Source organism: Lygodium microphyllum, chromosome 4, assembly GCF_053477565.2.
Source record: "Lygodium microphyllum isolate KBCC chromosome 4, Lygodium_microphyllum_v1.1.10, whole genome shotgun sequence".
NCBI classification, from domain to species: domain Eukaryota; kingdom Viridiplantae; phylum Streptophyta; class Polypodiopsida; order Schizaeales; family Lygodiaceae; genus Lygodium; species Lygodium microphyllum.
The window spans coordinates 124,460,010-124,487,696 of NC_141138.1; the positions used below are offsets into that span (position 1 = coordinate 124,460,010).

At 46.1% G+C, this 27,687-nt stretch overlaps 1 protein-coding gene across 1 annotated transcript in view; it reads left to right on the forward strand.

The window, feature by feature from the left end:
* Window positions 1-27,073, forward strand: part of LOC148037580 (pentatricopeptide repeat-containing protein At5g27110-like) — a 112,467-nt gene extending 85,394 nt beyond the window's left edge. The window contains exons 6-7 of the mRNA XM_087677121.1: window positions 26,114-26,794; window positions 26,996-27,073. Coding sequence (XP_087533247.1) covers window positions 26,114-26,794; window positions 26,996-27,073 — 759 coding nt within the window. The remainder of the gene's footprint in view (window positions 1-26,113; window positions 26,795-26,995) is intronic.
* The last annotated feature ends 614 nt before the right edge of the window (window positions 27,074-27,687 follow it).

Below are 27,687 nucleotides of genomic sequence, written 5' to 3' on the forward strand. Positions count from 1 at the left end.
AGTTTTAGAAGGCTTCCTCCTTGAAGTAGGAAATTCGAAAGGGGTGTTTCAAAATCTTTCACGACTAAGACCCATTAAAGCCATGGGGAAGGCTTAATGGCCTTTGTAAAGACTCGCACGAACGGGGAATAAAAGGTGTGGAATCCCTTATGAGGCTTTTGAGTGGGAAAGGAAGGTGTCAACGACCCTCAAAGTTCTTCTTTCTTTTACATGTGGAAAAAAAAACAAGGTACGGGAGAGTTCCAAGGGGTATTTTTGCATGGGGAAAGAAAAGGGCTAAGGGGGCCCTTAGGGGGAATTTGAGGTACGGGGGGGAAAAATAAGGCCTTTTAAGGGAAAAAATTTTGGGGGAAAAGGGCCTAAGACCTCTTAAAGGCCCCTCCAAGGAGAATTTGGGGGGAAAAACTTATAGAGGCCTAAAGGGAAGTTTCCGGGGGGAGGAAGAAAAAGGGTTAGTCCAAAAGGTTATAGGAAGGAGGCCCTCCCAAAGGAAGCCCTTAGGAAGATTTATAATCACAGGGAGGAAAAGGACCCTTAAGGTCAAGCTTTTTGAGGGGGGGAAAGGCCCTAAGGAAGCCTTAAAAGGAATTTTAAGGGGAGGGGGATTTCAAGAGGCACAGGAAGGGCCTAAGGGGGGTTTTAAAATGGGGGGAGATTTCAAGATGCCGCAAAGGAAGGGGGGCTAAAGGAGATTTAAAATGGGGTGGGGGGGGGGGGGAGGGGGGATTTGTAGGCCATCCGTTTTGGCAGTGACGTCCAAGCAGCTCGGTGGCTCAGGGAAAAAATAAAAAATATCACATAAAAATAAACCCGCAAACATGTAAAAATAAATAACGACCAATCCGTGCATCAAAAAGAAGGGTTGTAAAAAGAAAAAGTGACCGAGAAAAGGAAAATATAAGGGCTATCACATCAAATTACAGTTCCAGTGTAAAAAAGATGCATTCGCTTGGAAACACTTCCTAATCGCGTAAAGCTCTTCAAAAATTAATAGCTCATGAACCATTTCTCAGAAGTGATGGCCTTAAAAAGGAAAAATGGCTAATTTGAAGGGAAAAAATGGGTTGTAAGATCACATTGTAGTTGTGGTGAATGTAAGATGCATTTACATGAAGGATCAGCAAAATGATAAAAGGGTTAAAGACGACTGTAGAAACGGGTTAAAATAAGGTGGGTGGGTAAGGAAGGGACCTCTATAGGGCATAACAAAAATAGGAAATTGTGTAACGATCAATTAATAGGATGCTCACAAATGTATGTAACCAAGACGCGTAGGGATGCATCCCCACACTTAAGACATAAATAGATCAGGTTGACTAATCAACATGGACCTAGCACTTCACGACCCATATCCATACATCCCCACACTTAGAACATTACATCCATATAAAATGAATGCAAGAGGTAGGGTTAGAAATACTTGGCCGATTTAGTTGGTTGATGTAGATTTTGGTTGACATACACTAGGGAGTCAAAGTCATCCACAAGAGGTACCAAGGCTCACCTGGGGATTCCTTCTGTTATGATGCCTGGTGCAAAGGCAAAATCACTATGTGCCGCCTCATGAGAGGCAAGCTCAGAGTAAGCCACAGTTGAGGAGATCTAAGAGGGTCAGAAGACCACTTAAAAGGTTTACATACACTAGCTATTTAACCTGTCACTACGCCTATATGACTAAGGTGACAGGTTTTAAAGAACCCACTAAGTTTGATGAGGTAGTTGCAGATGAGAACTGGTATGCTGCCATGGATGAAGAGTATTCAGCTTTGGCTGAAAATAGAACATGGGATTTGGTTCAATTGCTTGAAGGCAAAGTCCCCATTGGCTACAAATGGGTGTACAAGGTTAAATGCAAGTCGGATGGGTCATTGGAATGCTATAAGGCCAAGCTGGTCGCAAAAGGGTATGCACAACAATATGGCCTTGACTATGAGGAGACTTTCAGCCTTGTAGCTAAAATGGAAAAAGTCAGAACAATCATTGCATTGGCAGTAGCTAAAGGCTGGAAGTTATGGCAAATGGATGTAAAAAATGTATTTCTGAATGGTGACTTACAGGAAGAAGTTTACATGGAGCGGTCTGAAGGATATGTGCATCCGGATTTTTTGACACATGTATGCAAGCTGAAAAATGTATTATATGGGCTGAAACAGGCAAACAGAGCTTGGAATGCTCGAATTAGCAGTTATTTACAGCAACATGGATTTAGACTGGGTGATGCAGATCACAATTTATTTGTGAAGAAGACAAATCATGGCTATGTGTTTCCGGTTGTCTACATCAATTATTTAATCATTACTAGAGATTATGAGAGCAAGACTACTAAAATAAAGTCATTGTTGTAAGCTAAATTCAAAGTTAAAGATCTTGGTGAGCTGAAATATTTTTTGGGAATTGAGGTAGTTTCTAGGCCTCAAGGCATATGGTTATTGCAAAAGCAGTATGCTTATGACATGTTACAGAAGTATGGTATGGCTGAATGTAAGGCTATGGATACACCCCTAGACCAAAATGTCAAGCTGTAGATTGATGTTGGGACTAAGATAGAGAATGTTACCATGTATAGACAGATGGTGGGAAGCTTGATCTACCTGGACCTGATTTGAGCTATGTTGTGGGGCTGATCAATCAATTCATGCAAAAGCCTCACAAACTGCATTTGGATGCAGTCAGGAGGATCATGAGATATGTAAAGGGTACGAGAGATTATAGGATGTTTTATGCATATAGAAAACCCCTTGATTTGCAGGGTACACTAACGCTAACTAGGTTGGTTGTGCCTATGACAGGAGGTCAACTAGTGGATATGCATTTGGATTGGGCAGCAGCATTGGATGGGAGCTTCAAGCTCTACCCCGAGACCTACGGACCACTTATTGCTCAAGTGTTTTGAACCGAGCAGCCATGGCTACCTCTCACATAGCCGACATGCAATGCCTACCTTACAGGTGTAATGAGCTTACCTTGATGCTCGATCGAGTGCCCTCCTCTTTCTTGCACACCGGTAGCACCACGATCCTTGAGGCAAGCTCAAGCAACCTCAATCCCTCTCCCACGAGCTTCATCCTCCATAGCCACGCGCGAGACAAGAGAAGAGAAGAGAGGAAGGAAAGATGAAGAGAGAAGATGGAGAGCTTCTTCTCCAAGATCCCTCACTCTCACACAATCACTGCCTCACTCCCTCACACTCTCTCAATCCCTCTCTCAAGCTCAAGCAAGGAGGCAAGAAACAAGAGAAGAATAAGAAGAAGAAGAAGAAGCTTTGGCCACACACAAGAATGAGCTTCTATTAGATATGATCAATGCCCCACTCTCATTAGGTGCTACCAATGATCCATGGTGCTCAAAGTTGTAAGGCCCCCATTATGAGGAGAAGCCAAATGTGAGCCCGGACATTGGTTGAGTCCTGACTTGTATATCAGATGAGGTCTATGTGACCGGATGGCAAAAAGGTGATTGTTGTGGGTCTAATCTTTGGGTTAGACGGAGTGGTTAAGCTGGTAGCAACTCAAGGCACATTGCATTGAGTTGCGTGGTAAGGGAGTTAAAAGGGGCCCCTATTGTGGGGTCCGAGGGCCGCAGAAGCGGCCCCTGGCTGGGGGGTCCCAGGGGGGTCCCAGGGGGGCCAGCGGCCCCCCTGGCGGGGGTCCGGGGGCAGCACCCCCGGCCCGATGGTAAAGGGAATATTCCCTGGAATATTCCCTGGCCGACTAGTGGAGGCTCATATGGTAGGTCGGTCAGCAGGCCGACCTAACGACCTTCGCGGGCTATAAAAGCTAAACCCCTTCGTAGCCATCACTCACTCATCTTTCACCCAGTCAGAGTTGTTGTTCCAGCTAGCCTTAAACTCTTCACCTATCTTCTGTCTAGATCGCCATCTAAGCTTCACACAGTGGAAGCGCACGGGTGGACAGAGCCATCTTTGTATCAGTTGTTTGGAGTTAAAGAATTTACTGATTCTCCTCTTATCTGTTGTGTACGCTCTATCTCTTTCTCAGATTCTGTTCGCTGCACCGTGTAATATTTTACATGGTATCAAAGCCCAGGGGGCTCTAGAGATCGGAGAGCGTGCAAGAGGCAAAGGCTTCAACAGCAAAGAGAAACTATGTCGACTCCGGGAAGCAGTTCTGGCGCATCAGGAAGCGGTGCAGGAGGTGGTGCTGCTATACCGGCTATTCAAACACTGAGGATTTGTCCACCAACCTTCAGCGAAGGCAAGTTAGATGGTACAAACTACACCTTGTGGAAGTTCAAAATTACAACTATCCTTGATTCTTATGAGCTTCTGGAGACTGTGCTAGGGACTGACACAGAACCACAGCCTACCCCCGACCCATCAAATCCTAGTGTGATGATTCCTCCGAATGCAGATCTTCTACGAGCTTGGAAACGAAGGAATGCAGATGCATTGTGTGCCTTAGTTACAAGCTGTCCTGACAGTGTTTTGACTCTGATTCAGCATACAACCAAAGCGTCAGAGGCTTGGAATGTACTAAGGAGTCAGTATGAAACACGAAACCAAACAAGGATTCAAAACTTGGAGAATCAACTAGCAGCGGAGAAGTTTGCTGAAGGAGAGACGGTTGAAGCATTCATCACTCGGATTAAGAATCTGCGCGACTAGATGGCTGGCGCTGGGATACAAAAGACTAGAGAAGAGCTAGCTCGGAGGTGTCTTCGGATTTGTCCACAAAAGTTTGATGGACTAGTAACTGCCCTTAATACTCAGGTGAGACCTCAAGCTTTGACTTTTGAGGAGTTTTGTGCATTATTAATGGAGGAGGAGTTGAGGCTGAAAGCCCGAGAAGGAAGCAACAATGGAGATGCTGCATTCTCTGCCAATGCAAAAGGCAAAGGTGTTTCCTCCACCAAAAATGATGGTGACAAAAAGAAGAAGGGCGGCAAGAAGAAGTTTCAAGGAGAGTGCTTCTACTGTAAGAAAAAAGGACATGCAATTGCAGATTGTCGTGTCAAGAAGGCAGATGAAAAGAATGGTACCCTTAAAAGTAAAGGGAAAGAGACAGCCAATATGGCTGAAGCAGAGTTGGAATTATTCATGGCGACCATTGAGGAAGTGTGCTCCTCGGCGCAAGAAGAATCTACCACTGACTCTTGGGTGTTGGATAGTGGGGCCTCCCGTCACATGACCAACAAGAAAGGTCTATACAATTCTATGCAGCCTCTACAAGAATCCATCACTGTGACGGTTGGAAATGATGCTAAATGCCCTGCTGCGGGCACAGGTACTATTTCTTTTGTTGCTGCAAATGGTGAAGTCAAAAAGCTTTCAAATGTGTTGTATGTTCCCGAAATCAGGAGAAATCTCTTATCAGTTGCTGCCATAATTGATCTTGGTCATGAAGTGAGGTTCAAGAAGACAGGTGCAGAAATTATTGATAGTCTGGCACAATTGTTGGCAAAGGAGAAAGAAGGAACAACTTGTATGAGCTAAGTGCTCTTACAGCCACCGCTGGAGTGGGCACAAGTAAGCTTTGGCATGAAAGGTTTGGACACATCGGATTTGCAGTATTGAAGGAGATGCAAAAGCAAGGTATGGTTGCTCACCTACCTACAATAACTGAATTGAAGGAACCATGTGAAGCTTGTATGATGGGCAAGCAACAAAGAAAGGCATTTCCACAAGAAAGCAAGAATAGAGCACAGGCTTCTCTAGAGTTGGTGCATGCTGACTTGTGTGGTAAGATGCCTACACAGGCCTTGGGGGGATCTTCTTATTTTATGTTGATTGTCGACGACTACAGTAGGAAGATGTGGGTGTACTTCCTTCGTGATAAGGCTCAAGCTTTTGGTAAGTTTAAAGAATGGCTAATACTTGTTGAGAATGAAACAGGGAAAAGTGTGAAGAAATTTAGAATAGATGGTGGTGGTGACTTCAACTCAAAGGAGTTTGAAGGCTTTTGCAAGAGCAAAGGGATCAAGCGTCAATTGACGACGCCTCACACACCTCAGCAGAACGGTGTTGTGGAACGCAGGAATCGCACCATTGTGGAGATGGCAAGATGCATGCTAAAGGGCAAGGGATTGCCTAACCATTTTTGGGCTGAAGCTGTTAATACTGCAGTCTACATTCTAAATCGGAGCTATACAAAGGCTCTCAAGGGAAAAACACCTCATGAGGCTTACACTGGTAAGAAACCATCTGTTTCACATTTCAGAATTTTTGGATGTGAATGTTATGCACATGTTCCAGATGAGAAGAGAAACAAGTTACAACCAAAAAGCAGAAAATGTATCTTCTTGGGTTATAGTGATGATCAGAAGGCTTACAAGTTATATGACCAAGAGGCAAAGAAGATCATCACGAGTCGTGATGTGGTGTTCAAGGAGGAGCCGCATACAGTGGAGGAGGAGAAGGCAAGTTCTTCCACTTTATCATCAAGCGAAGAAGTAGTCCATTATGAACCTGTCTCGAGAGCTATCCCTATCCTTAAGGAGGAGGAAGCATCATCTTCAGACGATGAGGAAAAAGTTCACCAACCTGACATCACCCCACCGGAAAAGCCATTGCCGCACTGGGTGAAGCAGCTCTATGACCACAATAATCCTATGCCTGCATCTGTTGAGGAGAAGGCAGACGGACCAAGGAGGTCTCAGAGAATAGAGGAGCAAAGGAGGACTTCTGCTCACATAGTCAATATGGCCTTGATGGTTGAGATTATGAGAGAAGTAAAGGAGCCAACTGACTTAGAAGAAGCACTTGCAGATCCATCATGGAAGGATGCTATCCAGGCGGAGTATGACAGCATAATGAAGAATGACACTTGGGAGCTAGTGGATCGACCAGCAAAGCGGAAGGTTATTGGCACCAAGTGGATCTGGAAGGTAAAGTATAAGGCTGATGGTAACTTAGAAAAGTACAAAGCTAGACTGGTTGCCCAAGGATTTTCACAAGTTGAAGGGTTTGATTTTCAAGAGTCATTTGCCCCAACTGCCAGAATGACTACTATTCGCACAGTACTTGCAGTGGCTGCCCACAAGAAGTGGCCAGTGTACCAAATGGATGTTAAGTCAGCGTTCTTAAATGGTGACCTCAAGGAGGAGGTGTACGTGGCTCAGCCACCAGGGTTTGAGGCCCCCCATTCTGAGAACAAAGTGTGTAAACTGAAGAAGGCATTGTATGGGCTGAAACAAGCCCCCAGAGCATGGTACCAGCGGATAGATAGGTTCTTTTTAAACCTAAACTTCAAAAGATGTGTCTCAGATGCTAACTTGTATGTTTACAGGGATGGTAAAAAGTCTGTAGTGATTGTCCTATTTGTGGATGACCTTCTTATTACAGGTGACTATGAAGATATGATCAACCAAACTCGAAAGGCTTTGAGTTCTGAGTTTGAAATGACAGACTTGGGCTTGCTGCACTATTGTTTGGGGATTGAAGTCTGGCAAGAGCCAGGAAAGATCTTCATCTCTCAGAAGAAGTATGCATGGGAGATCTTGAAGGCATTTGGCATGACCAAGTGCAAGGAGATAGCTACACCTATGGAGGTGAATGCAAAGTTATCCGTCGAGGATACATCAGTATTAGCAGACATTGGGAGGTATAGGAGGTTGGTCGGCAGTCTGATCTACTTGTGTAACACCAGACCAGATATCAGTTTTGTTGTTGGTGTTTTGAGCAGGTTCTCAAACAAACCTCATGAGAGTCATTGGAAGGCTGGGATGCGGGCGCTCAGATACTTGAAGAAAACTCTTGACTATGGTATCACATACAGTTTCGGGACTTCTCTTGTGGGAAACTGTGACTCAGATTGGGCGGGAGACATTGATTCCAGGAAGTCAGTTTCTGGTTATTGTTTCTCTTTGGGTTCAGGAATTTTCTCTTGGATTAGTAAGAAGCAACCAACAGTGGCATTGTCTTCTACCGAAGCAGAGTACAAGGCAGCTTGTTTTGCTGCATGTGAGGCCGTATGGTTGAGAAGGATTCTATGGCATATGGGAGTGCAGGATGAAGAACCAACAGTGCTGAGATGTGACAATCAGAGTTGCATCGCCATTGCCAAAAATCCAGTGTTTCATGCACGCACCAAACATATAGAGATCCAGTATCACTATGTGCGTGATTTGATGGAGGATGGGATAGTGGAATTGGTCTACTATCCAACAGAGGAGAATGGAGCAGATATCTTCACCAAACCACTTACGAAGAATCTGCTTCAAGTTCATCTTCAGAGACTCGGCATTGGGCCAAGGAGATAGTTCACCTATGGGTGGACATTGAGGGGGGGTGTTAGATATGATCAATGCCCCACCCTCATTAGGTGCTACCAATGATCCATGGTGCTCAAAGTTGTAAGGCCCCCATTATGAGGAGAAGCCAAATGTGAGCCCGGACATTGGTTGAGTCCTGACTTGTATATCAGATGAGGTCTATGTGACCGGATGGCAAAAAGGTGACTGTTGTGGGTCTAATCTTTGGGTTAGACGAAGTGGTTAAGCTGGTAGCAACTCGAGGCACATTGCATTGAGTTGCGTGGTAAGGGAGTTAAAAGGGGCCCCTATTGTGGGATCCGGGGGCCGCGGAAGCGGCCCCTGGCTGGGGGGTCCCAGGGGGGCCAGCGGCCCCCCTGGCGGGGGTCCGGGGGCAGCGCCCCCGGCCCGATGGTAAAGGGAATATTCCCTGGCCGACTAGTGGAGGCTCATATGGTAGGTCGGTCAGCAGGCCGACCTAACGACCTTCGCGGGCTATAAAAGCTAAACCCCTTCGCAGCCATCACTCACTCATCTTTCACCCAGTTAGAGTTGTTGTTCCAGCTAGCCTTAAACTCTTCACCTATCTTCTGTCTAGATCGCCATCTAAGCTTCACACAGTGGAAGCGCACGGGTGGACAGAGCCATCTTTGTATCAGTTGTTTGGAGTTAAAGAATTTACTGATTCTCCTCTTATCTGTTGTGTACTCTCTATCTCTTTCTCAGATTCTGTTCGCTGCGCCGTGTAATATTTTACACTTCTCATTCACTTTTCAACTTTATATACATGCCCTACTTTTCATGGGCGGTCATCCCCTTTTTTACACGGCCGGCCATTAGCCTAGGCCCATTTCTCATTTCCCACCGTTCTAGTCTATCCTATTCCAAACTAATGCATACAATTTGCATAGGAGTGAGCCTGCCGCTCTCTTACAAGGATTTGGGAGCATTTTCACACTTAATGGTGCGCTTTTTACTCTTTTAATCTCCTTGGGCAACTCTAAGACTTTTTGAGGGTCGTGCCTATGCTTTTAATTTTTTCTAGGGTCTGGTTACCGCTTAAGGCGCCTTTTTCTTCTTTTTGTTCCGCGCCTTTTGCTATTTCCTTTTTTCCATTTCCCGCTCCTCTATGCTGAGGTAAACATTACCCCCCTCCTAGCCAAGTGCCAGTCCCATGGCACTATGGTGGGAGGTAGTGGGATAGATGATGCTATTGCGAGGTGGAATTGGTGGGTAGATGATATTGATGCTTGTGAATGATAAGTGATGGAGTTTGATGACAATGACCAGGAGAGGTTCCGACGTGCTTTAGGCTCCATGAAGATACTCTGCATCTTTCACACTGTTGTGGCACCCCTTTAGGTAGCCATTGTCCTTTGAGTATCTGAAACGCTTAAAGCAATAAGCAATCCCTTAGGAGGATGGTATTGGAGGGATTTATTCTGGAGAAACCCCCCGAACGTTGTTTGCCTTGAAAATCCATGGCTATGGTTGAAGATCCTTGTCTTTGAGTAGAATGTCTTCAATTTTGAGTTGAAGGTCTTCAGGCTTGTGGAATCAATAAGCGATCCGTAGATCTTGAGGCGTTGGGCATGGATCATTGGACAATGAGGTTCCAAGATCTATGCCAATGGCAGATCCATCACTGGGCTTTCCTTCTGCTTGATTTGGTTCAGTCATGGCAGCCATCAGTAGACAGATGTTTGGCAACATGAAGTCTGTTGAGCCCTTTAGACCTTCGCAGCGAAGCTCCTAAAGTTGCGGAAATGGAGTCATGTCTGACTCATGGAAAAATTTCTTGTCATTGGAGGATGTAGTGGATGATCTTCTTCAGCCAAGCAGCCAGTTCTTGAAACACGAACATAACCTACAAGAAAAGTTGTGCACTTCCTAGGGGGTGTGTCTGTCTCACTGTGTAGTGCATGGTGCCCGTGCCAGTGGAACTGGGAGATGGGTCTAACCTTGGGCAAGCCCTTGGTAATGTCCCACACTTGAGGACCCAGTTCATGCGTCGTTGGAGGTGCAGTGCAAAACTTAGGGTGACAGGTCTGAAAGTCCTGCCCTTGATGTGCCCTAAGTGTAAAGTGGGGGAGGGGCTAGAGAGAATCCTAGATGCAGTGAGTGTGGTGCACAATAACAGTGAAGGGAGACTGCAAGCACATGTGAAGTGTCCTCCTTGTTAACCTGCTTAGTAGTAGATTCATCTTTCAGCTTTGCTATTTTTGCTCTTGTCGTGTTCTCCAATCACCTTGTCTTTGTTTCTTTTTTCTTTTCTTTTCTTTTCTTATTTTCTTTTTTTTTTCTTTCTCTTTTTTTTTTTAATAAGAATGAGAGAGGGAGTACAATTGGCAAGGTATATCACACCCATTTAATCAACGGGGCAGTCGCAGGCATTGTGATAAGAATGCACGACTTTGTAGGTATTCTTTAATATCGGCTTTAGCTCTCAAAGGGGTGGTTGACAAGAAAGGGTGATTACACCTTGCAAAGCGGGTGTCACTCATATTTTCTAATAGCTCTAGACAGAAGGAAGGAAGGAGAGTAGCCCGCATCATTAAACTAGTCATAGCTCTACTATCTATTCCTAGGTTGATATCAAAGAAGAGTGGGGGGAGATGGGCTTCTTCTGCTGCGGGTTTTTGGAGTAGCAGGAATTTGATAAGTCGGAGGTAATTACAAGTGGTCAAAAACGTTGGATCTGGGCAGGAAGAGAAGTCTACAAGAAAACGGTTGATAGAAGGAAGTATATCCTCTAACCTAAACACTAAGCATTCCTCAGGGCTCCTAGCATTTACATTATATATTTTCGAGAAGTCATAATCCCCATGCAAGTCTCTATCATAGTCCACTCCATGCCTATGGGGTAGGGCATGTAGATAGGATCATTGCGCTCTTCGAGGAGTGAACTACAAAAGGCGGTCCATGCATCAAAATTGGTGTCCCAAATCCTCCTCCGCCATTTCCGCTGTGCCTCTAGCCTTGGACGGTTTTGGGAACTAGATTGACATTATCTTCCCAGTACTCCTGTGGCTCTTGTCGTCACATAGTCATCATCATGCTCCTCTCTTCTATCCACCTGTTTGCAAGTTCATTAGCCAGATCCTTGATCTTGGCTATGACTCCTAGAGGTAGGACCCGGTCCAGAGAGCATGGGAAAGCAAACGAAAGCTCAAACGGCCTCTTATGGAACTCCCGCTCTGCTGACGCTAGATGTCCAACTCCTGGGGCCAGTCTAGAGGATGTGTATCATTTCTTAGTGGCATGGGCTCCTCAAGAAGTTGTCTTGGAAGTGTGCATGCTCGGCGTTGGGCCTCCTCAGCTAATTCTTGTCTTTTTCTCCTTGCTGCAACTATGTGCTCAGGTAGATGGGCATCTGCAGGCTCTTCTTGTGGGATATGGAGTTGAGGCAGACTCGGCATTCTTTATTGCTCTTCTTCATCAGCTTGCTTGAAATCCGGACCCTCTTCGACATGTCGCTCAACCACAGATGGGATGACTGGCAATGGTGGTGGTGGCTGTTCATGCTCCTGAAAACCTAGCTCCTTGAGCTCAGCAGTGGAAAGGCCCGTATAGTGTAGGTAGCGGAATTGTTGCTCTTTAGTGATCCCTATACTCGTTCGGAGCTCCCGCTCTTCGAGACCATATCTTAGAGCTCGAGTGTTAGCTCCAACTTTCTTTTCACCTTTTCCACTAGATCATCGCCCTCAGCTTGTGTGATGTGGAGCACCGTGTTTTAGTAGTTATTTCGACAGCCTCAACCCTAGCTTCTGCAAGCATTCTTTCGCATTCTGCCCACTGCCAGGCGTTCAGTCAAGTCCCTCACCCTGTCAAAATTTTTCATTTCCCATTCCATAGCTCTTTCCTCCATCCTTTTCCTTTCTTCCTCTAGTTGGCTCACCAGGGTGGTTACTACCTGTTGCTGCTCATTTGTTAAAAACCATAACTGGTTCCTTTCTCTTAACTTCTGAGCCAGCTGCTCTTCAGCAATCCCTTTGTCTTGATCTACAATGCTGAGCCTTTGGTGCATCTCGGCCAGTACTTCTGATTTTTCTTGCACCAGCTGCTCTTGGCTTTGGATTTCAGTGCGAGGAATAGCCTTTTTTGATTGAAAGCCATGGCCATGAGGGCCTCTACATCTTCCTGGGAGGTCTCCAATGCATCTTGTAATCTTTGCACTTCATCTTGTAGCCGTTTTGCTTCAGCTCTGCTGAGACTCCTGGCCCTTCACTCTTCAGGAACTCGATTTCGCTTATTAACATGTTTTATTCTTCTAGCTCTTGCCACGACCGGGGCTCCGTGGTATGTTCTTGTGGTATACTGGCTTCGCCTTCCTGAACCTCCTAGTTGAGCATTTCCACTTGAGAGACCCTTTGCTGTAGATCATTGTATTGCTGCATTAGTAGCTTTAGACTCCTTTGTTCTGCCACCAAGTTTTGCTCCTCATCTTCCAGCCTTTGTCTAAGGCGGCTTTCATTGTCTTGGGCTTCCTTCGTTTTTGCTGATAGTTGGTCCTATAGGGCCTTTATTTCTCTTCGCGTCGGTCGGCTCCCTGCCTTGAGACTTCTAGCCTAAGGGTAGCTGACGTTTCTTTTTCTTTCTCTAGCTCCAGTAAGGCCACTTTCTTCTCTTCTTTCGCCTTGTCCAGTTGTGTCAATAGCTCGGCCACATATGCATCATAGTCAGTGTCAGCAGGCATGGGAGTATGGGGCGTGGTGGTCGATGCCTCCAGCCTTTGTCGTTTAGGGTCTTGCCGTGACTCTGCATCTGCGGCAGTGGGCCTTTTCAATCTGGTTTCTCGCACGATTTCGGCCACTTTGCTCACTAGCATTTGCACCATGTTCATGAGCTGTGCCATGTCGAGGGGAGGTGTGGGTTGTGCGGTGGTTTCAGCCGTTGTAGGCACAAATGAGGAAGAAAGTGGATGTAGTAGGGACTTTCCCTTGCCTATAGCCACTGGAGCTACTTCCACACTTGCACTAGCTTCGGCTTTATGACGGGGGCTCACGGGTTCGAGCTCTCCACCCCCGTGGGTCTCTTCCACAGATCTTCGTGTAGCTTCTTCTTCCGCCATTCTTTTCATGTCCTCTTCTGCCTTCTTTGACTCTTCTCTTATCCTTGCAAGCTCCTCCTCCTCTTTACTCCTTCTTTCTTCCTCAGCCCTCCTAGACTCTCTTTGAGCCCTCTTGATGTCAGTTTGTTCTTCTTTGCTTAATTTCTCTTTCCTTTCCTTCTGTCTCTTGTCCCCCTTTTTTTGTTCTTCGGGTTTGCTTGCTCGTGTAGGCGGCACCTCCTGTTCTCCCTTGTCACTTATCGTTCTTTCGCCTTGATTCTCCTCCTTCATGGTGAGGTGGGCTTTGATGCTGTGGGCTTTGATGTGCATCTTGCTCTTCCATGATGCCAGCATCCTTTATTGCTTCATCTATGATGGCTGTCAAAATACCACCATATCTGATTGTGGCTGCCTTTGAGACAGGTTTTTTCCTTATGGAGCGTGCGGTTGAGGCAGGGGATTCTCCTCCTGCTGGTGCTTCTGCTGGAGTGAGAAGGGCAGCTGAGCTTTGAATGGTTTTCTGCATGAACCCATTCCAGTCTACCTCCTCAGGGACTCCTACTGCGATGCTTTCTAACAGTGGGACACCGATCCTGTTCATCAATGCATTGTACCTTTGGCCTAAGAAAAGTGTGTGGATCACCTTCGCTTGCAATTTCACTGCTAGATCTGGGATGTTAGCCAAGCTGATTCCATCCACTGTGTGCACCTCTTCTTTCTTTACCCCCAGCATGGAGTAAACATCCCTTCTCAGCCGCCTCTCTTTCTTAGGTATGAGCCCCAAGGCCTTCTCTACGATAGCTGCATTGAGGGGCACTTCAATTCTTCTTTTCTACTTCCCTATCCTCACTGTGACAGTGCCACAGTTCCTTCCCTTGTCGAAGTTCCTCAGAAAGTCCGCATACATGCCGTAATCCACGGCCTACCCCAACCTTTTCCACATACTTGTGAAGGTGGTATTTGTCCACCAAGTCTTTGATCGCAGGTTCCTCCAGGATGGCCTCATCCAGATTCAGCGTGTGCTTGAAGGTGAATTGATTGAATCCTCGTGTCTCGACGCTGATGCCAAACTTGGTCATCTCTTCTTCAAAAAATGGGAGTTTGCCCCCTTTGTCTTGTCCTGCCATGGTGGTTACCTATCAACACACCATGCCAACATTAATGCTTAAAAATCGGCTTATTTCTAATCAAAACTCAATTTTGAGAGAAAAATGTATGTGTCCAAAATTGGTATACTTGCTTAGAGGCTTGAATTTTAGAGACAAGCCCACAGCAGCAATTGCTATTGTTTTCCCTTGCAGTATTCTTCCATTGAAACTTAATTAATCATAACATTCTGCTAGCTAGATAGCATAACTCTCATTTTGCTCTGCTCTTGCTCACATTGCTCCCCCCCGTCTTGGATCTTTCAACGAATCCTTCCTAGGATTAGCATGGGAAGGATGAGGCAAATGTCGTTTCTCGTGGGTTGACTTACTTAGCCAATAACCAATCATAGAAGCTTGGATTGTATTTGAGTTGGGCATGACAATCAAGAGTAGATGGTTGGATGGAGACTTGGGAGATGTAGGTCAAGACATCGTGAAAGAGATCTCCAGTATTAAGGCGGCTAGCAACATGTAATTCCTCTTCTATGAGGAATTGGTCAATGTAGGGGTGAGCGAGCACCTGGTCATCTAAATGCTGGTTGCTGGTGATGGCCAAAATCCTAAACGAGATAGGTGCCACATAAGTAGGGTCATATGCGATGGTTTTAACTGCCCTACGTTGCTCAGCATTGGTCATTATCCGGCAACCTTTTTTCTCCCATTGGATTCTCAAAGCAAACCACTGCTGCAAGAACGTGGAAGGTGAGCTTGCCATCTCCGTGAGCTCTTGCAACTTGTGTTTAGGAATAGAATGAGGAGGCTTACGATATGAAGTGATTAGTCTTCTGAGGGCAGCTTGCTCCTTTGAGATTTCGTCGTTTGCTATCAGTTCGGTAGCAATTTGGGGGAATTTAGTGGTCATAAGTTCGTATTCTTCCCAAGTGCATGATAATGCACGAACCTCCGAAGCAAGTGTTTTGTCAAGAAGGCCTAGGTCTAGCCTCTCATAACTTCTAGCGAATGTAGTGAAAGTTTTGTCCAACATCTTGATGCAGGTTATTAAGTCGTCCCCAGAAGTCGCGGCGAGGTCTTTAGCCAAGGAAAGGAAAGGTCATACCGTGTAGGAAGGTTTAAGACCTGCTGGTGGGGATGGTGCGACTGGACTAGATAGTGGTGACTCCATCATCGATGTCCTAGGTTGGGCTTTGCACTCCAAAGCACTTTGAGGTGCTGTAGGAAGCTCTGGGGGCATGAGAGTTGTGCTGGGTTCTGGGTGAGCAGTCATAGGGATTTTTAAGTTCTCTGGATTAGGTAATTTTAAGGCTTGTGGTGTTTGCTTTGGTCGATAGATGAGCTGGGGCTTACTAGCCACAGTTGGCAATGGTGTGCTGACTATGTTCTGGGCACCACGTGTGCAAGTCTCCCTCACTGGGGTGAGATTGCTTGTAGATGGGCTTTTTAGCTTGCCATTTTTAGGCACCCAAATCCAAGGGTTGCCCTCATAGTATCCTTGTGCTTGCAAGAGATCTTTGGGAATCCATCGCGGCGTGGTTGTGTATCTACATCGATAGCATTTAGACTGCCTCTTAGGCCATGATGGTTGATGATTTTGGCATTTAGGATCACGCTTGGGTGGTCTATCCGGACGTGGTTTTTGCCATTTTGGCACCCATATAAACTTGGACTCCTTGGCCTTGTGAGCACTCTTGGTGGGTTTGGGCCTGGGGACGAGAGCCTGGCATGAGGCCGTAGTTTTCTTCTATTTAGACTTGGGCTGAAGCGTGGTCTTAGGGGTTTCCACCGGTGGCTTTGTAATGGTGGAGGATTCAAGATAGCCCTTGCTGAAATTCATCACTATACACACATTGCCTATAGCAAGATGAATGTAGCTTAGGTTGTAATCCACGTTACAGTTCGTTTGCTTCTTGAAAGTACGACCTAATAGTGACATATTACCAGCTCCTTTAGTGTTAAGCAACACATGGAAGAAAGCTGGTAAACTTTCAGACTCGATAGAAACGACTACCTTGCACTTCCCTAGGAGTGAATAAGCATTACCCCCAAATGGGGTGATTTTGGCATTAGTGGACTGTAGTTTCGATTGACCAATGCATGTCCAATGGTCATGCGTCAAGATGTTGTAGTCGGCACCTTCATCAATCAAGGTATTGAAAGAATACGTCGCTCCTGCTATGACTATGATTCATAGATACGCCTGTGCCACTGCTTCTTCGTCCTGATCTGTAAGGTCGGTTATAGTAGCCATGCAAACGTTCATTGGGGGTTCTAGCATGGGTGGCTCATGTAATGGATGGGAAGGAGGATAGTATTTCTTTATGCGGCTACCATTAAAAAAGCCTATTCCTTCACCTTCAAGTGTATCTAACTCAACATTCCCTATTCTACCAATCATGCGTACTCTGAAAGGCCCTAGCCCCCGAAACTTCATCTTCTATTTATGTCCTTTTACAGAGTATAGTAGAACAAGGTCCCCTTGTTCAAAGTCTCGTTGTTTGACATGCTTGTCAAACCACATCTTTCATCGAGCCTTCTCACAAATTAGAGAGTGAGTGGCGAGGAGTCGGGTCTCCGTTAGGTGCTCTAGCTCCACTAAGCGATTGGTCCAAGCCTCTCTTCCCTCCCAACGCTCCTGGACTGCTAGCCTTAAGCTAGGGATGAAGAATTCTAAGGGCAAAATGGCTTCAATTCCGTACGTCAGCCTAAAAGGCGTCTGTCCTACCGCCGTTTTATAAGCTGTGCGATAGGCCCACAAGGCCGCCATTAGCTTGTTGTCCCAGTCACTTCTTGAAGTAGACATGGCCTTTGTAAGCACGTTGACTAGGATTTTATTTGTGGATTCGGCTTGGCCGTTAGCCTGAGGGTAATAGGGAGAGGACTTCCGATGTATTATTAGGAAGGTAGAGAGCAGGTGGTCAATCACCTCATTAACAAAGTGCGTGCCTTGGTCGCTTACAAGTTCGATTGGATAGCCAAACCATGAAATGACCTACTCCCACAAGAACTTTGAGGTGGTCCTAGCATCATTCTTCCTCGTGGCTCGTGCCTCTGCCCACTTCGTTAGATAGTCAGTTGCCACGATGATGTAGCGAGCTTGGGAATATTGTGCCGCAAGACTGATCGGTCCAATAAAATCGATGCCCCATTTTTCAAAGGGTTGTCGGGCTATGACAGGGGTCAACTCCATCTTGTCTTTCCGCACAGGCACTTTGGTCCGTTGGCACTCATCGCAGTGTTTTACGAATTCAGCTGCATCGCGGAAGAGGGTGGGCCACCATAGTTGGGATTGTAGCACCTTTCGGGCTATTGTGTCCCTGCTAAAGTGTCCTCCAGCAATTCTGCAATGTGCTTCGTTCAATGCATTGTGCATCTCGTGCTCGCACACACGTCTGCATAATAAACCGTCTTGTCCCAACCTATAGAGTTGGCCGGCTATCAGTGGTATGGCTGAATTTTCAAGATAAGTCTTCTCAGCCTGGCCTTCTCAATGGGTCGCTCAGGTAGTCCATTTTCTAGCACTTGCACTATGTCATCGGCCCAATACGGCGTCAGATCAGCTTTAAATAATTCTCTCTCGCTAGACAGGTTAAAGAGATGAGCATCTGGCAAATCATCAGGAATGCCTTGTCCAGCGGCTTCTCCTGTGGATATGCGGGACATGTGGTCAGCCATGTAATGCTGCTTTCCCTTGCGTACAACCACAGAGAAGTCAAACTCCAATAGAAGGATTAACCATCTAGCTATGCGTCCCGTAGCGCAAGGCTTGTTCACAAGATACAGCAAGGCTTGATGATCAACAAAGAAGACAAAGTGAGTGGCCAACAGGTAATGCCTAAATTTCTTTACCGCAAATACCATGGCCAACCCCTCCCTTTCTGTCATGGACTAGTTCATCTCTGTCTCTGTGAGCTGCCTGCTGGCAAAACTCACCGAGTAATCTAAGTTATGTTCACCAGGCTGGCATAGCACGGCCCCAATAACGAACTTAGAGGTGTCTATGTGTACATGGAACGTTATGTTCCAGTCTGGGGCTCGTAAGATTGGTGCAGTCGTAAGAGCCTTTTTCAACTCCTCATATGCGCGCTGGCATTCCTCCGTCCACTCGAACACTATCAGCAGCTTGTACAATGGTCTAGCAATTAGTGTGTAATTAAGTACAAAGCGTCGATAATATCCAGTGTGTCCTAAGAAGCACTGAACTCCCTTGTAGTTATCGAGTGGCGGTAAGTCAACAATGACTCTAACTTTGGAAAAGTCAGTGGCAATGTCGTTTCTTGACACTACGTGCCCTAAGATGCATCCGTGTTTCACCCAGAACTGGCACTTTAAGGGGTTCAACGAGAGGTGGTACAACCTACACCTTTCAAAGACAACTCTCAATTTCTCCAAGTGTTCGGTCCAACTAGAGTGTAAGCATAAGTCGTCTACAAACACTTCCAGTTCGCACCTAAGCATGTCCTTAAAGATAGTGCACATTAGGTGTTGAAAAGTTGCAAGTGCATTCATTAGCCCAAAAGGCATGACAATGTAGGCGAAACCCCATTCCGTAGCAAAGGCAGTCTTGTGCCTGTTGTCGGGGTGCACTTGCACTTGATTATAGCGTGAGAAACCATCCAGAAAATTGTAGGCTTCTTTACTTGCTACCCTCTCAAGCATGTGCTCGGTGTAGGGTAAAGGATAGTTATCCCTCTTCATAGCGGCATTCACTTTCTTGTAGTTCACGCACACTCGAATTTTTCCATTTTTCTTCATGACAATCACGATAGGTGATACCCAGTCTGTGTGCTCGATCTCATATATGAATCTTGCCCTCATAAGTTTATCAATCTCCTCTTTTACTGCATGGGTGTATTTGGGATTCATGGGGTAAGGTCGTTGTTTCGTTGGTACTGCATCAGGGACCATTGGGATATTATGAGTCACAACCCTAGGGTCGACTCCCTTAAGCTCGTCCAATGTCCAAGCAAATATGTCAATGTACTCTTGCAAGAGCGCAACGAGTTTGGTCTCCTCATCCTCCGTCAAGTCATCTGCAATGAACACTGGTCTTGGCTTTTTACCTTCCCCAGCCAAGTTAACCTCCTTGACTTTGGCGGGTCCCTTGATCATTTCACTAGTTTGGTCTTGTCTTTTTGCACCTAGCAGAATCACCACTCTATCACCCTTTTTAAATTTTGTAAACCGTTTGGGTAGATCCTACGGTTTCTTTTGCCTTTCTGCCTCTAAGTCCCTTGCTTGCTTCCTGGCCTCCTCTTTTAGCCTCCTGCGCCTCAGGTGGACTGGCAAGTCTCCCTTGGTGCGTTTGACCTTAGAGGGTTGCGGTATCTTGGGATCACTCTCAGTGCTAACTTTCAACTCTGAGTTGAACTCACACCCCTCACTTGAGGAAGGTGTTTCCCCAGGGGGTTATAGTTCAGTGGGTGCATCCGTCTTCAGCACTGGGATTACCCACGGTCGTGCCTCTCCGGCTTGCTCCTAGTCCATGGCTCATATGTGTTCTAGCCAGGATCTGTCACACTCCATCCTCATGACTCCTTTTTCGTTCTAACTGATCCCTTCTTTCCTAGGCCTCGAGTCTGCCCTAATTTGTTCTATCGCTTTTCCTTCCGTGTCGTACTCTATTGTGCCTATCTCTTCTTCACTCTCTTCTCCCGTAGAGCAATAGCCCTCATAGTCCTCATCACCCGAGTCCTGTCCTTCTGACTTCTCATCATCCCCTAAGCTTTCCTCTCCAATCTCTGTGTCATCAGTAACTAAAGCCCAGTTATATAACAAATTCAGGTCATGGGCCTTGGTCCATTTCCATTCTGGCTTAGCTAAAAGATCACATAGAGGTTTTAAGTTAGCAGCCAAATTGCCTTCCAATTTATTGTCAGATACTCTATGATTTCCTGAAGCTCTAGTTTATTGTTGGGGATGTGGAACGAGGCTGGTTTTCCCGGGTTGAGTGAGCTCCCTGCCATCATGCAAAGTGGCACAACTGGCTCCTCAGTTGGTATGGTTGTGGCTTTAGCAGCCTACCGATATGGTTCTTCCTCATCCGAGAATGGTAGGTCGATGGTTGCCAAAACGTGCATCCAATCCCTCTCATCCTCAGGGCAAGGAATATATTTAGCGAGTGATCCATAGGGTTTGGTCGTTTGAGTATCACCTTTCAGCATAGCCGAGATGGCAGCTAGATCAATAGGGGTTGTCTTTCAAGTGTCCATCTCTATCCTTATTGCACTAGTTCTGTTCCCTAAGAAAATCAACCCATTGCCCCAGTCCTCTATGACACGTGCATTCCTCATCCAAGGTCGGCCTAATAGTATGTCGTAATCCACTCCCTTCATGACAATGAAGTTTACCGAAAATTACACACCAGCAATCTTTACTAGCCAATTCTTTAAGACCCCGAATGGTCTTACCTTCATTCCATTTGCTAACGTGACGTTAAACCTGGCAATCTCTACAGGAGGGTTTTCCCATGCCTCTAAGACTGCATGGTTTAGTACGCTAACACCTGCGCCTGTGTCTACAATTCATTTTCGCATCATATCTCCTAAGGCTAGGACAGGCAAAACTGCGTGCATTTCAGCGCCTTCCCAAAAAGCATTGATGTGCAAAGACTTAGGATTTGAGTGTAGAGTTAGACTTGGGATCTGGGTAACTGCATCATGATCTTGCGGATCAGCACCCGCAAGCCCTGTGTGTCCCTCGATCAAGTCTTTTAACTCCTGCCACAAGGAATGATTTTTCCTAAGCAGATCTTCAAAGCTTAGAGTTACTCGAGTAGACAACAAGGTTGTTAGGAGGTTACTGGGCTCTTGTCTTTCCCTGAGGCTAGCATTTCTAGGCCATGCGTTCTGTCTCCCCTGGCAATTTTTCCCCTGGCCTTGCTGCTAAGCCGCTCCCAGTGGTGCAGATATGCTCATAGCTTGTGGTTTTGAAGGTGAGACTGGTGTACTCACACTTGAGAAGTCGTCCATAGGATCTTCTAATATGGGTTCAGCATCCTCGAGGTGCTTTTGGGCATCCTTGACCCACTCCTTGACCTTGGCTATAGCCTCAAGTTGCCGTTTGGGGTGGGGATATTCCCCTACCTTGGCACTCCCTAGCTCAGCTATCTTAGGAGCCGAGGTCTCTACCTCTGCGTCTGTGACCTTCTTTCCCATTAGTAACGTAGTCATTTCCTCAATTTTAAGGGTTATCTTTGCATCAGTTCTCTTTTTCCGTCTCCTCCGGCTTTTCTTCCCTATTGAGGTTGCGTCAAGGTTACTTGGCCCTGGCAAGGAGATGCCTGCTTGTTTTGTTTGAGCTCGCGTCATGGCATGTAGTGGGATGGGCATATCCTCACTACCAAAGGTTTCCACTCCAAAGAGCCCCAAAGGCACCGATGGCATATTGGCAGAGTTGGTTGATGGCTTCCGCCTAGGACAGTCAGGGAGCAAATGTGTGATTCCACACTCTGTGCATCGGAGATCCACTTTGTCCTTGTTAGCTTGTTCTCGTTCTGGGCAGTGTGATGAAATGTGGCCTGGGTGGCCGCAAGTCCAGCATATGATTAGTCCAACATGTGATTGGATCCTGGCTGGGCCCTCCCAAGCCTCTACCTCTTCCTCTTCCTAAAGCCATCACCGGCACTGGCCGATAGTCCATCAGGACTGGGTTTCCCTCCTCGTCATAGGATATGTACTGGTTGACATATAGTTCTTCCTCATTAGGCTCCTCCACAAAGTGAACAGGAGCATCGCTAGGTGGGTGGGTTACAAAAGGCCCTGGTGGCCTGGGTATACCAGTTGGGTTCATCTCTAGCCTAGGCACGGCAGGTCTTGAGTGAGTCGGTGCTGGAAGAGCTAACTGGGCTCCCCTCCCAAAGAAATTAGGTGGCCTATTACCTGAGTATGGAGGGTTGTACTACTGCACATATGGGAATCTCCTCGGCATTGTGCAATCCACTGCATCATGCCCGAATCTACCGCAATTTGAGCAAGGCCAAGATCTAGGATCTTGGCACTCAACTGGGAGGTGATTGCCGCCGCAGTATATACACTGTACATGCGACCTCGCAGGCTTCATCACGAGCTCTTGCAACCGAGAAATCTCCATTCTCATTTCTACCATCCGCTGGTCGTGGTCTACACTTTTTTCCTTATCCTGCACGCTAGCAGTTGCTTTTTCCCCTGAAGTAGTTGATCTCTCAGGGTCCCTCTAGCTTGCAATTTCTCGATTGGTAGTCCTCATGCTGCGTTCCCTGAATTGATCATCTACGCGTATTGCCTCCTCAAAAACTCTGGCTAGTACGTCTCATTTGCAAGGTGGAGTTATTGGCCAAAGCCTTGTAGAGCTCCTCACTCCGAATCCCATTCATGAACACTGTTGACACTGCCCTCTCGGTAGGTCACTCGTTGGCAAGGATATTCTTGTAGAGGCTGCACACCTGAGTGACGTAATCCCTAACGTCCTCCTTCTCCCTTTGACTGATATTCATCAACCTAACAATGAGGTTATCCGAATACCCCGCCTCCAAAAACCTCTTGATGAACAAGCCCTTAAGGCGAGCAAAGTTTGTACGTTCTGCATCATCCAGACTAGAATACCAGGTCCTCCCCTTATCGCCTAAGCACAGGCCGAAAGCTTGAGCTCGCTGTGCAGGGTCAGTAAGACCATTTGCCTCACATACTTGCTCGAACTGCTCCATGAAGCTGTACGGGTCACTGCTAGGTTCGTATCTAGCTAGTTGTTTTGCTACGATGGGAATTCTAGCTTGCCCTTTAGCCCCTTGCATGACTCCCAATCCCGATAGTAGCGCAGTGGCTAGGGCAGTAGCACTCTGTTCAACGGACGTGTTGTCCAAGAGTCGCTTTGCTACCAGTTCACTCAATGTCATGTCAGCCTCTGCTGCCCGTTCCCTCTCCACGTTCAGTCCGGATTTGGCCGCTCCGGCTAGGTCTAGCCTGGTACATATCTACGTCTTACTGCAGCCTTCTAGCCCTTTGCTCATGGTTGTAGGCAATTATGCCTTCTAGCGCTCTCTTGATAGCTCTTCTCTCTTCTTCCAGGTTAGCTACCACTTCCTCTGTAGGTCTGCCTTGGATCACGGTCCTGGTGAGTAGATCATAGTCGTGGATCAGTTCCTGGACTGAGGTTGGAAATTCTCCTAAGTCTAATTGGTCCTCTCCTCGTTTGCCTCTTGCTCCCGACATTGTTTCTGCTTCTAGCTCTACAAGGTTGTCAATAAATCCAAGCAGCTCCGGCAGCATCCAATCCTCTATATTGTTGCTTCCCATGTCTCCGTGTCTTCTCCAGGTCCTACTAGTAGGGCGCTCAGGCACCTGTCTAAGTCTTGGGGTCTTCTCCTACTAGTGGATTTCTTAACGTTATTAGATATCCTGATGTGTTCCTTGTTATTTAAAGCAGCTGCAATCCTTATTCACACGTCATGCTTGGTGCTTTCGTGGTGATTGGTGCGAAAACAAGCTTTTCTCTTTTCTTGCATTGCAGACTTAGTGGAACACAAGAGTGAAGTGCCGATGTAGAAAGCGTTTAATGTGAACTCCACCTTGTTTCCCTCCACATTCCCAGCCTAATTTGAGTTCTAAGCTCGGTTCCCAGCTATTCTATGGTCTTTCTGCAGGTATGTGCTGCGTTTTCTATTCTGCTCTAAGTTCGATTGGTCTCTGAGGTTCTAATGGTTAAACTGGGTCTTGGGGGTATTCAGGGTTGTGTCCTGGGGGTCAGGCCTGTGGCAGGGTCAACTAAAGATCCTCATTTTTTCCTTTTGGAAGGATGTTCGATTCTAGGAATCGGACAGAGGTGGTCCGACTCTAGCAGTTGGACGGGGTGGTCTGAGTCTAGCAGTCGGATGGGGTGGTCTGAGTCTAGCAGTCGGACGGGGTGGTTCGAGTCTTAAAATTTTTTGGTCCGATCCGAATGTTGGATGGTCCATCCGACTCTAGTGGACAGTCTAAGTGCCATGTGGCACGTCCGATCGGACTGTCCGATTCTGGGAATCGGACAGGGCTGGTCCGACTCCCTCAGTCAGACGGTCCGATTCTGGGAATCGGACGGTCCGACTCCAAGACTCGGGTGGTTCGATTCTGGGAATCGGACCACTGCGACTGGTCCGATTGCGTCTGTGGCGGGTGCGATTCCGATGCGTTTGGATCCCTCTTGATGTCTGCTGCACATAATCATGACAGACTTTCCATATCTAATTAGAGCACTACTAAGAAACACCACACTCACTTGGAGCAGTACAAATCGATGGCACCCAAAATTGTGATAGCACTCCCTCTTCTTGTCAACCAGAAGCTCTTTGTCTCTCTCTCTCTCTCTCTCACAAAGCTAACCAGTGAAATGAGGTTTGTCCTGGCCTCCCAAGCCTCTTAAGGTCCTTTCCTAGCACTGCAAAACCTTATAGCCAGTTCCCTTTCCCTGTTTCACCCGGAAACTTAAATCTAGTCCCCTGTTTCCCTGTTTCCAGCAGCAGCCAAAACCTCTGTTTTCTCTTTTCTTAACCTAATCTAACCTTAATCTAGTGCAGCCAAAATGCAAAACAGATATGCAGAATGGTAGTCCTAAACTAATGCTTCCAACAAACCCAAATACTTACTTGTTTCACGGATTAAACCCTCCTAAATCTCCTAGCTATCTCGAGCACCGGTTCAGGCTACAAACCCTACTTCTATGCTCGATTTGATGTGCGCGGCGCTCAAGGCTCGATTCCGTCGGTTTGCCTTAAGTCAAAAGTTCCCACCTTGAATAAAGACAATGTCAAGACAGCCTTGAAGTTACAACCCATTCAACTTTGCTTCTTTGACCATAAATTGTAATAAGTCATGTAAATCACCAAGCCTAATACATGATGGAAGATTGGACTGTTGGATCTCTAGCCCTTTGACTCTGCCCAGTAAGCTTCTTTGTCACTAAGTTGAATGGAAAAAACTACTCTCTTAAGCTTCTTCTAAGTTTCCAAAGTGGATTTTATCAACCTAGTACACACAAGACATTGTGTAAATGGCTTACCATGACTCATGACACTTGGAACCTTTTGAGCATTAAAGCTTGTGGAAGAGGAGGAGCAGTCCGTTTTTTTTGCCGCATTTTGCAGTGTCGCGACGTTGCATGTTCACCATTGCGAAGTCACTTTGAAGTCTCCTAATTCTGTCACTTTTCTTTTGTGCTTAAAAGCTGTTGGTGTTACAAAAGATTTAGAGATAGGCCATCTTTTACATGCTAAAATAACCAGCACAGGAGTTGATAGAAAGCTTTATGTGGGAAGCTCATTATTAGACATGATATACTGAACATGGTCTTGATTATGAGGTGCTCATGGTTTTCAAAGAAATGCAGCTGAAAGATGTCATTGTGGATGCACTTATCTATGTTTTCATCTTGAAAGCTTGCAATACAATGGGAGCTTCACAATTAGGTGAATTCACACACCCTGAAATAGTGAAAAGGGCAATGGAAAAAGAGCCTCACTTACACAAAGGACGAATTATTGAAGTGTGGCTTGCTAGCCTCACTTCAAGATATGGCCATATGGAATGCATTGATTGTGCATTATATAGGGTAGGGGCTCGAGGAGGTAGTGTTGAATTGTTATCTCAGCAATTGCAATTAGAGGGGACTTCTCCTGATTTTGTAACCTTTGCTTGCATCTTGAAAATTTGTGGCACCCTAGGAACTCCAAATAAGGGCAAAGAAATACATGATAAGATCATTAGAGAAGGTTTACTGACTAAAGATATTGTTGTTGGCATAGCATTGGAATATATGTACTCCAAATGTGGGCTACTTCAAAAGCTCAGCAAAAGTGTTTGATGAATGTCCAGTTTGGAATGGCATTTCATGGACTGCACTAATGGTAGGATACGTCCAACATGGGTATGGTGACAAAGCACTAAAGAGTTTTGAAAGCATGCAGCATGAGGATCTCTCTCCAAATGCAATCACCTATGTTTGTGTATTGCAAGTGTGTGGTAGCATAGTAGCAGTCAAAAGAGGTAAAGAAATACATGCTGAGATTGCTAGAAAAGAGTTGTTGGAAACAAATGTTATTGTTGACACTGCATTATTAGACATGTATGCAAAGTGTGGAATGCTTGCAAAATCACAAGGTGTGTTTGACGAGTTGCCAAGGCAGGATGTCGTAACATGGAATGCCCTACTTGGAAAAGTTGAATATGTTTTCCAGGTGTTTGACAAAATGAATCGAAATGGTTTGAAGCCAGATATGATTACATTTACCATTGTGCTCAATGCATGTGTTCATATAGGTCTGTTGGATAAAGGGCAAATGTACTTAGAGGGTATGAGGTTAAACTATGGTGTTTCTGCAACTTTAGAGCACTATACTTGCATGGTGGATCTCTTTGCCCGCGCAGGACATCTAAGCAAGGTGTTGGTAGTGAACAAGGACATGCCTTTTTTTGTTGATCTTAGAGTATGGCTCACTATGTTGGGTGCTTGTAGAAACTGGGGTTTGGTCAAATTTATAGCCCAAACAAAGATTCTGATTGTAATCATGAAATGGAGCTCAACAATGCCAGTGATGTGGTAGCTCTTGAATGAGATGAACATTCCGACAGTAATCATGGAGATAACCTAAATTCTTTGTCTTGAATTGTGAATCTATTTTTGTCAGGATCTTCGAAAGGATTGGCTCTTTTTGGGAAGTTCTGACATTATGGATATTCTGGGAGCCAGCGCTATTCAGGGGTGACTCTGCTTTTTGGAAAGGATACGCATGAAAAAGGAGGGGGAAAATTGATCGTGGGTGCTCCTTCCACCCATCGCCAGTAGGATCAGCGAACAGGACCAAAGGAGCTTTCTGGTCAAAATCTGTCGTCATGTCTTGACACAAGATTTATTTCGGGAATAGCTAGCCAAGAACCGATACCACATGGGATTCGTATGAGGACTCGAGAACACAATAAGGAGGAGCTTGCATGTTGTAGGCCGCGGGGGTGCAGATTGTGGAAAAAAAAGGCTTTCGGGGGGGGGCAACATAGTCGCCAGATGGCATAAATCTCCGAAGAAGCTCCATCCCACTAAAGCACGTGTGTTTCAAGCATCTAATCCATGTGATGATTCGAGCAAGCAGGAAATCAGATTTATGAGGAAGAAGGTATAAATCATTGTCTATACAGTACAATGAATTGTCTACCATAGTGCTTGCAGAAATGACACGTGAACTCTGGAAGAAGTGGCTTCAGTGCGCATATTCAGAGCTTATGCACGACTGAACAGCGCAACCATGTTCTCCAAGACTTGGATATTGGTCATAGACAAGCACTGCTTGCTTCTATGTGAATCCTTGTTTTTCCCTGTTCTGAG